Consider the following 12,987-nt stretch of genomic DNA (forward strand, 5'->3'; position numbering starts at 1 on the left):
TGTAATTTACCCCTAAATGTCTTCTAAGAGCCCAGTAAGCCATGGAAGTGTTGCTAATGCTGCTAGACAATGATGACCTCCCAAATAATCTTGTTTGGCACTGATCAGGTCCTGAGAATGCCAGACAACAGCAGTTCAACCTGTAGAACTTTAATTTCAACTGATTTTGATCAAAGGACACAAATGCCAGCTCTTCCAGACAAGCGATTCAAGAATGCTTTTTCTCCACTTTTCAGAGCTAGAGCACTGGCACCTATGAGGCTAGCTAAGAGAATATACCTATCGTGACAGGGCAGAAATTAAAGGTAGAGAACAGGACCCAGGTTTGTAAAAGTATTAGGTGCCTAAAGATGTAGATTAGCAACTAAATGCTTTTGAAAATTGTACTAAGTGCCTAACTCCTAGTCATTTCAACATGCCCATAGATTACAAATTGCAAAGACCCTTGTCTCAGCAAGAATACTTTGTTTTAGACAATGGACAACACTTCAGTTAGGAACCCAAGCTCCAGTCAATGAGAGAAGACCATTTTAAATTATGCTCAGCAGCACTTGCAATCACAAAATCAGCATTAGCAATTATTCTCATTAGCTGCAACCTCAGTAGCCCAAGAAGTCGATGCAAGTATCTCTGAATGAATGTGTTTGGGACTCGCCAGCCACCATTCCAGCTACACCCCTGTAACACTTTTTCAATGAATGTCACTCCTGCGAGAACACTACACTACCACAAAATGAAGAATTTGTGCAGAATTGATGTTCTGCACAGTATTTCCTTTTTCCCTCTCTGAAATAGGCTGCAAAGCTGATGGCTGACATGAGGGGACATTGTACGCAGTAGATTCCAGCTTGCAAACAGAAAACACTGCAAGGTGGAGGGGAAGAAGATGGATGGTTCCCCACAGCTGCTAACACGATTAAAACAGGAGCAATTATACAGCATTATTTTGACAAATAAAATATGCAGAATTATTTTTTGCCAGAATTCCCCCACTCCCCCAGGAGTAGAAGACATAATATTGTAAATATATATACGTATTTTACAATTCCACAGCTATATGAAATAGGCACTCCACACGTCTACTGTGATCATCCTAGAGATCTCATGTAGCATCAGTATTCCAACATACTATGTGCTGTTCAAAACACAGAGGAAAACAGGGTCAATGCCCCAAGTTTGCAACCTGAGAATTCTCTTCTGCCTCCCCTCCCATCTACACCCTTCCACCTTCCTTCTCTAAGTAACTGATGGACCTCTGAACAAAGAAGCGACAAAAATCTGTCCAGCCGCTTGCTGGTAACCGGTCTTCAAAGTTCCAGTGGCTCCTGTCGTGTGTTTTTTTATGGTACCATCAAGTAGGAGTCTGAGACACGTGTCCGAAGTCTTGTACTGCAGTTTAATTCAAAGAGGGGGAGCAGGCAAAACAGGGCTGAAGAGAATTTAAAAATTAACCACACCCACATGCGCACAATACGTTTACTCTACCTTCAGATGACATATTTACAATTACAAACTTTTGGATATGAAATAATTTGTAATCTTCCATAATTCTGCAACAGCTACACACATGATGTAGTCTAGCTGTAGCAAACATACCACAATCAAACTATTCTCTAGATTTAGGTCCTACTATAGCTGCTTTAAGAAGCTATAATGTGGCAAAGCCATATAAGCTGCTTTTATTCGCACTCTCCTTTTGTAAAGGAAATCCTTGGGTGGCACAGAGGCAGCAAAGAAATTTTAAGTCATCCCTGCTAAGCCTAGTGCAGGTCATATCTTCAAGGGAATGGGAGTCCACACATCCCTGTGTCTCAGTGGTTCCCTGCTTCCATAACCACCTTTGCACCTTCCTCCCTGTGAGCCACTTCTATAGATCAGCCCCAATTAATTAGCTACTATATATTTTAGAAACAATGAGTTTGTCTGTCCGTGAGCCTGTTCATGAGTTTGAGAATGGTAAGAGGTAGAACCACCATACTTGGTAGGCAGCTTTCTCTTATCATAACTTAAAAGAAGGTCAGGGTTTTGTTGTGCCAGGACAATGGTTTGTGCCTGGAATTCAAGTGTTTCTCATAAAATGATAAGGTAGGAGTCTGGCAGGAGAGACAGTTATATTGCAGAATGACCAGGGAGGAGGGGTGTTGGCGCAGCAAGTGGCCAGAGGCGAGAACTGGGACATCTATAATTCCACTGAGCCAAGCAGGAGTGGAGAAAGGGACAGCTACCTACTATATCAGAGAGTCTGTCAGTTTATCTATGCGTCCAGCTGTCCCCTGATCAGGGGCACACACCCCTCCCCTGGCTGTGCCCACTGAAGCTGCAGCAGCCAGGGACAGAGGCTTCTCACCTGGCCCCAAGCTGCTGCAGTGAGAGAGGGCTGGAGTTATCCTCTTTCCCAAACCTCTTGACACCAGCCCCACCCCCAGAACCATGATTTAAATGAAGAAAAGAAAAACTTATTTGAGTAAAGGAGCTGAGCAAAGTGGGGTAAATCTATCATGTAAATGTTTAAAAAGTTCTAACCATCTTTAGAGCACAGCAAAAAGTGTCTAAAGACATTGTGAATATCCTCATTCCACAGCACACCCAAGGTGTGTGTAAATTAGGGCTGTCAATTAAAAATAATTATGAGATTAATATAATAGTCATGATTAATCACAGTTTTAATCGCACTATGAAACAACAGAATACCAATAAAATATTTGTGGCTGTTTTTTTACATTTTTAAATATACTGGTATTTCAATTATAACACAGAATACAAAGTTTACAGTGCTTACTTCATATTAGTTTTATTACAAATATTTGCACTGTAAAAGAAGATAAAAATATATAAGCCAGAGCATGAAAGGGCATACAAATGTTTAGCATGCCTGGCACATAAATACCTTGCAATATCAGTTGCAACAGTATCATGTGAACACTTGTTCTCACTTTCAGCTGACACCGTTCATTACTAGTGTGCAGCACGAAATGTAAACAAACCTGTTGGTCTTGGTGACTGGCTGAACAAGCAGTAGGACTGAATGGACTTGATGGATATAAAGTTTTACATTATTTTGAGTGCTGTTATGTGAAAAAAAAAAATCGATGTTTGTGACCTGCATGTTCATGATAAAGACATTGCACCTGAAAGTGGTAACATCATGCCCTTTTCAGGATGACTGGGAGTCTTCTTCAAAAGCAAAACAAAAATCATAATCAAAATTCACTGGCTGACTAAACAACATTTCTTACCAGAAAGCTGACTTGGTATCGTGGGAGGGAGAAACACTAACCAATCCACTACTGTCAGCAGTGGCTGAATTACCATTACACTTACCACTTCGTCCCCATAATCGCCACTGAAACGTAGTGAGCTTTTCAGGTACTGGCTCTCCAACCGGCTCCTCAACTCCTGCAGTTGCTTCTTCAGTATCTCCACCTCCTGCAGATGCCCAGTTTCAATCTGACGCAGGCGCTGTTGGATAACATCGGTGTAGACTGGCATCCCATCATCATCCAAGTGGTTCCTGGTGGGCTGATCTGGGCTGCTAACTGCCTGTTGCTTCCCAGAATGGCCATGCACCAACTTCTGGTGCAAGTTCCTCAAGTGAAATTGGGCTGAACTACAACTAGCTGTAGAAATCTGCCGGCTCAGAGAGGCTTTGATCCTATCATCGTCTCCATTCACACAGTGTCCATTTGCTGCAGGGTATTTCTGGGTAATACTAAACCCTGTCGTTTTCTCCGTCGTCTTGTTCTCCGTTTCCAGCTCTCCATTACACACAATCTCATCTTTACGTTCAGCTAAAGGAAAGGCACTAGGGGAAGGCACTGAGCTGTGTGTGTTGCTGCTGTTAGAAGTCCTGTTTACTTCTCTATGCAGCTCTACCATGTTTTCCCCAACAGGTCTGTTTTCCATTGTTTGAAAAAGTTCCTCAGCACTGTTGTCCAGCAGATGAGATTCATGGCAAGGGCCCTTTTGAATCAGCTCTTGCTTTGCTCCATTCTCTGTTAAGGTTTCAGTAGAACCTTCCATGGGGGTAGTTTTTGCCTCATGTAGGATTGTGACGGGCAATGTGGGGCTGGGTTCTCGGGTACTATAAGGGCTCTCTGCTTCTATATGATGTCTCCTAACATCTTCATCTACATTCTTCTGAAAGTCACTATTTATAATATGCTCCAAGGGGATAGTTTGTAGTCCTTTCACCTGAAGTAACTTCTGGATACCGTTACTGATATCCACAGGCTCCCCCTCTTGTCCTTGAAGCTCAGAGACATCTGGTGAAATTGGATGTGGATTGGACACCGGATTGTTTATTAAAGTCTCTGTCTTTTCACAGCGGCTATCGACATTCCCATCAAGATTTTCAGTTCTGTTCTCCTTACCCAGGATAATCTCCTCATCATCATCCTTGCCTGCTGTCTCTCGGGTGCCCCTCAGGAGCTCCTCCTGACCAACATCCTCTTTGGTGGCCTCCTGCAAAATGTTCTCCATCTGTCCCTCTGCCACGCCAGCTGCAACAGAAAGCTCTGCTCCAGCAAGAGCCCTGCCTTGTTTGTTCAGACTATCCCCATCAAATCGATCATCTCCGGGGTTACCAAGGCTGCTCAGCTCCAGGGATCTACGGTGCTCTTGCCACTTTTCATTTAGGCTGGGATCACTACTGCGCCGGTTAGCTGTAGGCATGTTGCTGTCACAGGCTGTTGTCAGATTGTCAAACGACCTTGTTTTTGGAAGCCTATGGAAATACAGAACATTCAAATTTAAATGCAAATGTTTATTACCAAGGATTTAATGAGCCTCTCCATTTTGAAATCACAACCTGCCACTCACTGCTGTGGAGTTCTGTAATGCACTACAATGCTATCTTAACCATACAGTCTGATAATTTGTGGCTCAAAGTTACTCCAGCACCTTACCCTCCAGCATTCTCTTTCCATCAACACAAATTCTTCAGATAAAATACAGATGAGGGATGTTAACATGTAATCAGTTAGCCTCACACTAAATGGTTATGGTTAAACGGGGTGGGGGAGGCTAGAGCAGCCTCCTGCTCACTGTAGGCATGGTTGCTCCAGCTGGGGTCCATAGCAGCCCCACTTGAGGGGGAATTCCAGCTTAGCAGGAGTAGCCCCTGTCTGCATTAAGTTTAATTGGTTAAACTTATGTTTAACTAAATAGGATTTTACATCTGTACTTCAAATGTTCTCAGAATCACCCCTCGAGACCCAAGCTCCATTTCTCAGCAAGCATTCCCCCAGAATCATCTTACTGGAAAAAGCTTCTCAAAAGAAAAGAGGAGCAGTAGTTACAAGAACGTAATGCAGGACGAAAGCAGTGTGCTCATCGTATGAAAGCCATCTCCAAAGGTGCTCAGTCCCACGATATGCTGGTCTCTATTGCCGAGGCAGCACACCAAAGCAGAACCGATTTTGTCACTGGGGCACTATGTATACTGAACTGTGTTTTATCTGTTAATTTACTACACACCTGTTTATGGCTCTAATGTGTTTGTTATACAACAATCCAAGAAGCTGAATGCTTTCAGAACCGAAATGCCCACACAGGGGGGTCTGTTAATCATTTAAGTGGTTCCACCACTAAAACAGAGAAAAAACGCCTCCCTCCCACACCAAGTGCTCCTCTCTTTCCATCCCCTATTGATCTTACTTCACAGGGTGGGATTTCTGGGCTTTAGGCTCACCTCCCCAGAGACTGATCTTCTGAGCTGGAGCCTGGAACTAGGTAAGGGGCACAGGTGTCATCAGCAGGGGTGGAGGGGGAGGAACATGGCAGATAAACAGCACTCCAGAGCATTAAATTACGCACATGACACACTGGATACAGCACCTACAAAGAGAAAATGTGGGAAGTTCCTGTTTAGGAACATTTAGCTGTCTCCTCCCTCAATTTTACAGCTCAGGCTTGCAGTCTGGAGGTTTTACTGCATCCCTAGATAAATCAGGGTCTAAGTGCAACACTGCCATTTTTAGTAATTTACTTATAGCTACCAAGTTGTTACTCTTTCCTTCTGCTGTAGGGATTGTGGAACAGGAAGGCTTTAAATAACTCAGAAAAATATTTATTTCCAAAAGCATGGTGACACTTTAACAGTCCTCTACAGGTTCTTAAAGCACACCACAGTAGCTGAATGTCTAATATTTTCATTCCAATGTACATAAAGGTGACAGTACCTCTCTCCCCCAGTCACTTGTGAGAGCTTATGATGCTGGGAGCACTATTTGAAAATGTTAAAATGATGAAATTCCATACTTTCAAACATGTCCATAGCCTTTTATTGTTATGCCAGGTGTTCTTTTTTTAAATAAAACTCTCCAAGAGTTTAAGATATCTTATGACAAGACTCATCCCCCAGTGTAACTAGACTGAGGTCTCTTGTAAGTAAGCATAACTTCTCAAGTATACAAAATAATTTTTTACAAGGAACACAACATATATCTGACACCGAGATACCCTGTTAGGCTGCCTTTGGTATGTCCCACAGCTCTGCTGAAGACTATGTAATGTAGATGCTTCAGAAATAAGGCTCTGGTGGCACAGCAGTGTATGGCATAGCAGAGGTTAAGCTAAGGGTATTCACACATAAATACTGGCTCTGGCACTCAAGCTGTAATTATCCACTGGAAGGTAACACATCGCCAGAATATAAAATCACAGTTATCTCTAGGCAGTACATTCATAGAACAGGAAAAGGCAAACCAGCACCCTAAGTGAAAGTCTCAGAGGGGCTGCATGTTAGCGTGTATCAGTACAAATAACGAGGAGTCCTGTTGTGCCCTAGAGACTAATGGCTTTATAAGGGTATAAGCTTTTGTAGATTAAAACCACTCATCTGGGGGTACTTCTGGTACTGGATATTGTTGGGACAGTCACTCTCCCCAACTCCCACAGTGGTAAGTGAGAATTTCTAAAGAGACTCTCCCACAGGGGAGGGGTGGGAAATGAATGATACATACAGTTTCTGATTGGGAGGAGTAAAGCAGGTTTTTGAAGGCTTTGTTTGCTGCCCGCAGCAGAGACCAGACAGAACAGGTCCTTTCCTGAGTGTGTTTTTCTCCTCTCTCCTTCGCATTGTTGCACAGGAATGTACCAAAGAGGCAAGAGTAAGTGTGTTGCACCAATTTGACCTGTACAGACCAAAACAGGTAGAGTCATATGGCAGCACATACGGCCTATGCAAAAGATATACATTTCATTTTAAGCAGCAATTAATCTACCAGTCATGTGATGTTGTATGTATAAGGCTTTTGTGGAGGATGTCATATAAATCATTCAGCATTTTTGCACACCTTCTTAGAAGCAAATGACAAGAACACAGCAGCACAATGGGCTCCTCTCCATTATGCATTATCGTATCTGAATTATATAAAATGTTAGAGGGGAATAAGACAAAAATTGCAAGGTCATTTATAACAAGGATGAAACTCTTGCTGTGTCTAAAACTTACAAGCTGAAACCAGGGCCCTGGAGAACGTGGCAGAGAGAGGTTTGTCACACAGCATCAGTAAAGTAGAAAAGCACAGAGTTAGCAGTAATCATAGACTATCTGTTGTCTTGCAGCACAAATGGACACAAAGGCAGCTCACCTTGTCTAGACTGTACTTCACAAAATATCCTCAATTCAGCAACGCCCTCAAGCATGTACTCATCTTTAAGCATGCCAATAGTTCAACTTACTTCACCAGGATTACTTATCTTAAAAGTTAAGCACATGCGTAACTGCTTTGCTGGATTAGGGCCTTCAGCTCTAAAAAGACCAGGAGACTGTATTTCTCCTCTAAGTTTCCAATTCAAATCCATCCATGTAGTTAGTGACTGACAATTACGGTGAGGTCAGCTTGTGGCCTTGAGATGTGACTTCAGCAGTCTAAGCCGAACCTCTAAGAAGACAGCTCTCAACATCCAAAACCCCCCACACCTTCTAGGGAGTTTCAGCAGAGAAAGAGAAGGGAAACTCTACTCACTCTTCCTCATAGAGACCGTCTGTCTGAGTCAGGTGGAACAGTGTGGCAGACAAGAGCTGGGAGAGTTTGCATTGCCACTACCTGTGCTGACCTCGTTCTGTGGACATTTGAATGATGTCTTCCTTTTTTTTTTTTTTAAAAATGTAAAGCCACATTTCTTACTGGGGTCTGCACACTCCTGGAGGTTGCCAAGGGTGTCCTGGGAGGCTCAAAGGCCCCATTGATCAACACCTCTGCCTCCCTCTCAGTGCCTCCTGCCTGTTAAAAGTCCAGCAGGGCAGTGGGCTAAGGCAGACTTCCTACCCACCATGGTTTCATGATGCTCCTAGAAGCAGCTGACACAGGTTGAGGTCTGTGCATGTGCCCTGCCCCAACTCTACAGCTCCCACTGCCCCAGCCTGGTGAACATGAGTGAGGGTGGGGGAGGGCAAGCAATGAGAGGGAGGATGGAGAGAGCAGAGCATGTAGCCTCACAGAAGGGGCAGGGGCAGGGGCAGGGCAAGGGCTGAGTGGGAGGTGGGCTTCAGGGTCCCTGAAAATTTTTAAATCGAAAGAGGGACTCTCAGGTTGCTCACATTTAAGAACCACTGGTTTAAAAGAAGCCCTGCTTTCAGAGAGCAGTGTTCACAGATTCCACGATGACCTGTAATTCTGGCTGCCAGACAAGTATCAACGGTTGTCACATCTGCTTATCAGGCTGCACTGTAACATAAGATAGATGGGAAAAGCAGAAACCCCTGAGGGCTACGCAGTGTGTTAACTCTGTCTACTGGGTTAGAGTATTTCACAAAACAGTAATCTCTCAAGCCACAACTCACAAGGAATGCTTCGTTAAACTCGAAAGAGCAAGGAAACTGCCTCTGGAGCTGATGGACGCAGTCCAGCCACTGTAAAAATACTGGGCAGCGCTCATTTAGGTCATCCGAATTCTCACCATGGCCACAGCGATCTGCAAACTTGTGGCCAAAATCCAGCCATTCCATCTCCACTAGAACCTGGAAACCCTGAAGGAAAGAAAGAAAGTGCACATGAAAGTCTCCAGCCTCTTTGTCAGTCCAAACACAATTATTTTCCAGGACACTGACTGACACTTCCTATGGGAAGTAAAGTATTTGTGCTTAACGTACCTGAGTTCTTTTCAGAATTAGTCATGTTTTCTTTCAACCCGCTTTGCTTCTATTTCATTCCCTTCACAATTAACCTCCCATATCATGCAACAGCATCCATAAGATGCAGCAAAACTGGCAACAACATGTGTATGTTTTCAGGCAAAATAATCAGAGTTTAATCATTCACAGACTTCCCTGCTGATCTGCAAAGAATCCCAAACTCAGCTGCCCTCCCATGCATCTCTGGATGGCTTACAAACCTCTATGGTCCTGTAATATGGATCAAGCAGCAGTTTGGACAGTGCCACTATCTGTGGAGTTCGGTCCCAGCCATCTGAGCAGTGCACCAAGACTGGCCGCTGGTCTCTGTCTACTGCATGCACAACCAACAGCGCCGATTTCAGCAGCACAGATAAGTGCTGCAGCCATTTGGTGCTTTCCAGTGCTGATAACCAACTAAAGAAAAACCAAGGAGAACAATTTGTCTTTTTTCATTTTTTAAATGTTTCCCACCCAAGATCTGGGCTTTTTAAAAAAGTCTGAGTGGTCAAAATTAAACGCCTATTGTTGCACAAAACAATGAGTGTTTTTCTTGAATGTATTTTTCACCTGATGTATTCATGCTCTCACAAGTTGGCAGGAAATATAGACTTTTACTGAGTAAATGTGAAAGGCCTGGGGCAGCAAATGCAGGAACAGGAGAAAGCACTAGAGGAAAGAGAACTGAAATGCTGTAGTGTTCTGGAGAGGATTAACATTCAGAAGACCGCTCAGATACTGTCACTGGAAGCCAATAATACCATGGAAAGGATGGACTGGGTCACAAGGGCGGGGTAAGACAGCTGTCCATTCTGTAACTAGTGTTTTGTGAGGTATGTTGCTCATACCCATTCCACATTAGAGGTGTGTCCTTGCCACGTACTTGGGTGCTGGAAGATTTACCCTCAGCAGTATTCATAGGAGAGTGGCTCTGGTAGTGGCAATCCCTGGAGCTGCACCATCATGGTGCTGTACAAGTTGTGCCACTCACACCCCAACCCTTAGCTCTTTCCAGTGGGTAACAGCAAGAAAGGAGGAAGGTGGGTCATGGAAAGGGCATGAACAACAACACATATCAGAGAACACTAGTTACGGGTCTTTTCTTCTCTGAGTCCTTTGTTCATGTCCATTCCACATTAGGTGACTCCACACAGTACCCACAGAGTTGGTAGGAGTTCATCCCGGTGCTGACTGTAACACTGCTCTTCCAGCCCCAGCACCACCTCTGCCCTGCTGCATGACAGCAAGTGAGATGTGAACAAGTGGACTGAGGACCACGTCATGGCTCTACAGATATCTTGGGACTGGCAAATCAGAGAGGAAAGCCACCAAAGGCATGTGTGCTCAGGACAAATGGGCCCAGACAATCAGCAGCAGTGAGACCTTTGCCGGCTCGTAACAGGTCCATATTAAAGAGGTGACCTAGATGGAGATTCTCTGTGACAAAACTGAAAGTCACTGGAGTGGTGATTTTGTGCACAGCAGTGTCCCCGGCTGCATCTGCAGGAAGATCAGTCTGAATGGGCCAAGTGCCTCCTCAGGGGTCTCAGTGACCAGCAGCACTCAACCAATCCATGGTGGGAAACCAGTGATCCATGCCTTGTGCTCTGAGATCAGCCCCAGGACACAGAGCAGGACAGGAGGTACCACGGGCCAGTCCCTCTGGTGACATCTGTCCGGGAAGCTGATGGTGGAAGCCATGGTTTCCGTCCTCCAACCCGTCTTGGGAAGAGTAACGTCGGCACAATGATATAAGAGATAGGTCCCAGAATCCGGTGACCAGAAAGGGCTCTCCTGTGACTGCCTCTCCAAGTCTGACGCATGTCAACATCCAGTGGTTGAATGGTACCGGCACATCCTCCATGATAAGCAGTGTCACTGGGGTGAGGGAGCATGGAAGAGTCCCAGGGCAGGCTCACCCATTGGTCTGGACACCACTGGTACCGGTGTGGGTGCCACCAGGAGTGACAGGATCCCCTGCACAGCTGGGAGAGCTCTGCGTGATGATGGTATCTAAAGCTGATGAAGGTCCTCCCATTTCCAGGCTGCCATTAAAAAACTGCTGAACATGGGTCTTCATTTGGCTGTGTCCCTATCCTTCCCCTTACAGCGAGTGGGGAACAGATACCTACTGGCCATACCGGTTTTCTTGGCCAGAACCAGAAACAGGGATTTTTGCTGGTTTCGCACTACATACTAACTTTGTGGTGCTGGGTGCTGAGTCGGACTGCTGCTCTGGTGACAGAGTGAGCACCGGCTCCACCAGATTTCTTGCTTATTCTTAGTTATCAGCTTAAATTACTAACAAATGCGACACTTGTCACTTATGTGCCCTTCACCCAGGACCCTAAGACAACTATTACGTGGGTTGCTGACAGGTACAGGACATATACAGTGACTGCAGGATTTAAAGCCTGGGAAGCAGGGCATGCCCCGTTCCCAAGCTGAATTCCAGGTGGGCCTATTGCACTAAGTCCTAATTAACACTAAAACAAACTACTTTCAGCAACTTTACAGAGTCTCTCTGAATGAAGCTTAAGCAATGCTACTGCAACAAGTGTTCTGTGCACCGTCACTGGTAGCAAAAAGGAACTAAGGGTGATGAGAGCACACAGCGTCTCTTCTATCGTGTCTTCACGGAGCCACTCCAGAGGTCACCAGAGATGTTCCCCTATGGATACTGCTGAGGGAAGGACTTCTGGCACTGATGCATCTGACGAACATACACACCTAATGTGGAATGGACACGAGCAAGTATTCAAATAAGAAACGATGCATGTGTGTTAACAGAGCAAAACTAGTGCCTTTCAAAGGAAACTCTGACTTCTGCACACATCTGGGGTTAGAAAGCCTATTACAATAGCAGCTTTAGAAGATCAGGAGAAAGCTGGAATATTGCAGGATACACATGTGAGACTAACCGAGCCCACCTGATGGTGATATACTTTAATATTAAAAGAAAAAATCCAGTTTCGATTCCAGTTACCATTTAGGATTAATGCATTGGTAACTTCCCTTTGCTCAAGTGACATGAAGTAAAACTACGTGTAGCATGTTTACAAAGAAAAGGCCGTGGAAGGACAAACATCTGCCTAATTCAGTTTAGAAAATATCAGTGGAAGATTGAGATTTAGAAACAAAAATACAATTTCAGAAAGAAAAGTCCTTAAATGGCCACTTACTTTCCTGGGTCTGGCATCTGTGTGCAAAGCAAGCGCAGCGACTGAAAGCTCTTCCGTATAGAATGGATGTTTGCCATCCCCATGAACACCACTTCACAATTGGGGTAATACTCTGCAGAAAAGTGCACAAACCAAGAAGAGGAATTAAAATCAACATCAAGAGGCAGTGAATAGAAGAGGTAATCATTCACTGATCCCTCTCCTGCCATCCATTTCCAGCCTCTAACAAACAGAGGCTAGGGACACCATTCCTTCCCATTCTGGCTAATAGCCATTGGTGGACATAACCTCTATGATATTCTCTAGCTCTTTTTTGAACCATGATAAAGTCCTGGACTTCACAAGCTCCTCTGGCCAGGAGTTCCACAAGTTGATGCTGCACTGTGAAGAAAATCTTCCTTTTGTTTGTTTTAAACCTGCCACCCATTAATTTAATCTGGTGGCCCCTAGATTTTGTATTATGGGAACAACTAAATAACTTTTTCATATTTACTTTCTTTATCCCTGCCACAATTTTATAGACCTCTGTCATATACCCCTTAGTCTCCTCTTTTCTAAGCTGAAAAGTCCCAGGCTTTTTCGTCTCTCTTCATATGGTACTCATTCCAAAACCCTAGATAGTTTCCCCAGTTCCCAATAAATCTAAATCCCTCCTTACTACACCATCGTCTCAGCCACGCATTGAGA

General features: G+C 44.4%; 1 protein-coding gene across 18 annotated transcripts in view; it reads right to left on the minus strand.

Annotated features, from left to right (window-relative positions):
• MTMR3 (myotubularin related protein 3) overlaps nucleotides 1-12,987 on the minus strand; it is a 121,004-nt gene that overhangs the window by 19,028 nt on the left and 88,989 nt on the right. For all 18 annotated transcript variants that reach the window (XR_012648061.1, XR_012648059.1, XR_012648060.1 and 15 more), the window contains 6 exons: nucleotides 12,301-12,412; nucleotides 9,340-9,535; nucleotides 8,789-8,974; nucleotides 6,963-7,133; nucleotides 5,690-5,835; nucleotides 3,322-4,723 (listed from right to left, as the gene is read on the minus strand). Coding sequence is in view for 13 of the 18 variants with exons in the window: in XM_075013131.1 (XP_074869232.1) it covers nucleotides 3,322-4,723; nucleotides 5,690-5,835; nucleotides 6,963-7,133; nucleotides 8,789-8,974; nucleotides 9,340-9,535; nucleotides 12,301-12,412 (2,213 nt within the window). In the remaining 5 variants the exon portion in view is untranslated. The remainder of the gene's footprint in view (nucleotides 1-3,321; nucleotides 4,724-5,689; nucleotides 5,836-6,962; nucleotides 7,134-8,788; nucleotides 8,975-9,339; nucleotides 9,536-12,300; nucleotides 12,413-12,987) is intronic.

The sequence above is a fragment of the Carettochelys insculpta genome, chromosome 18 (genome assembly GCF_033958435.1).
Source record: "Carettochelys insculpta isolate YL-2023 chromosome 18, ASM3395843v1, whole genome shotgun sequence".
Lineage (NCBI taxonomy): Eukaryota > Metazoa > Chordata > Testudines > Carettochelyidae > Carettochelys > Carettochelys insculpta.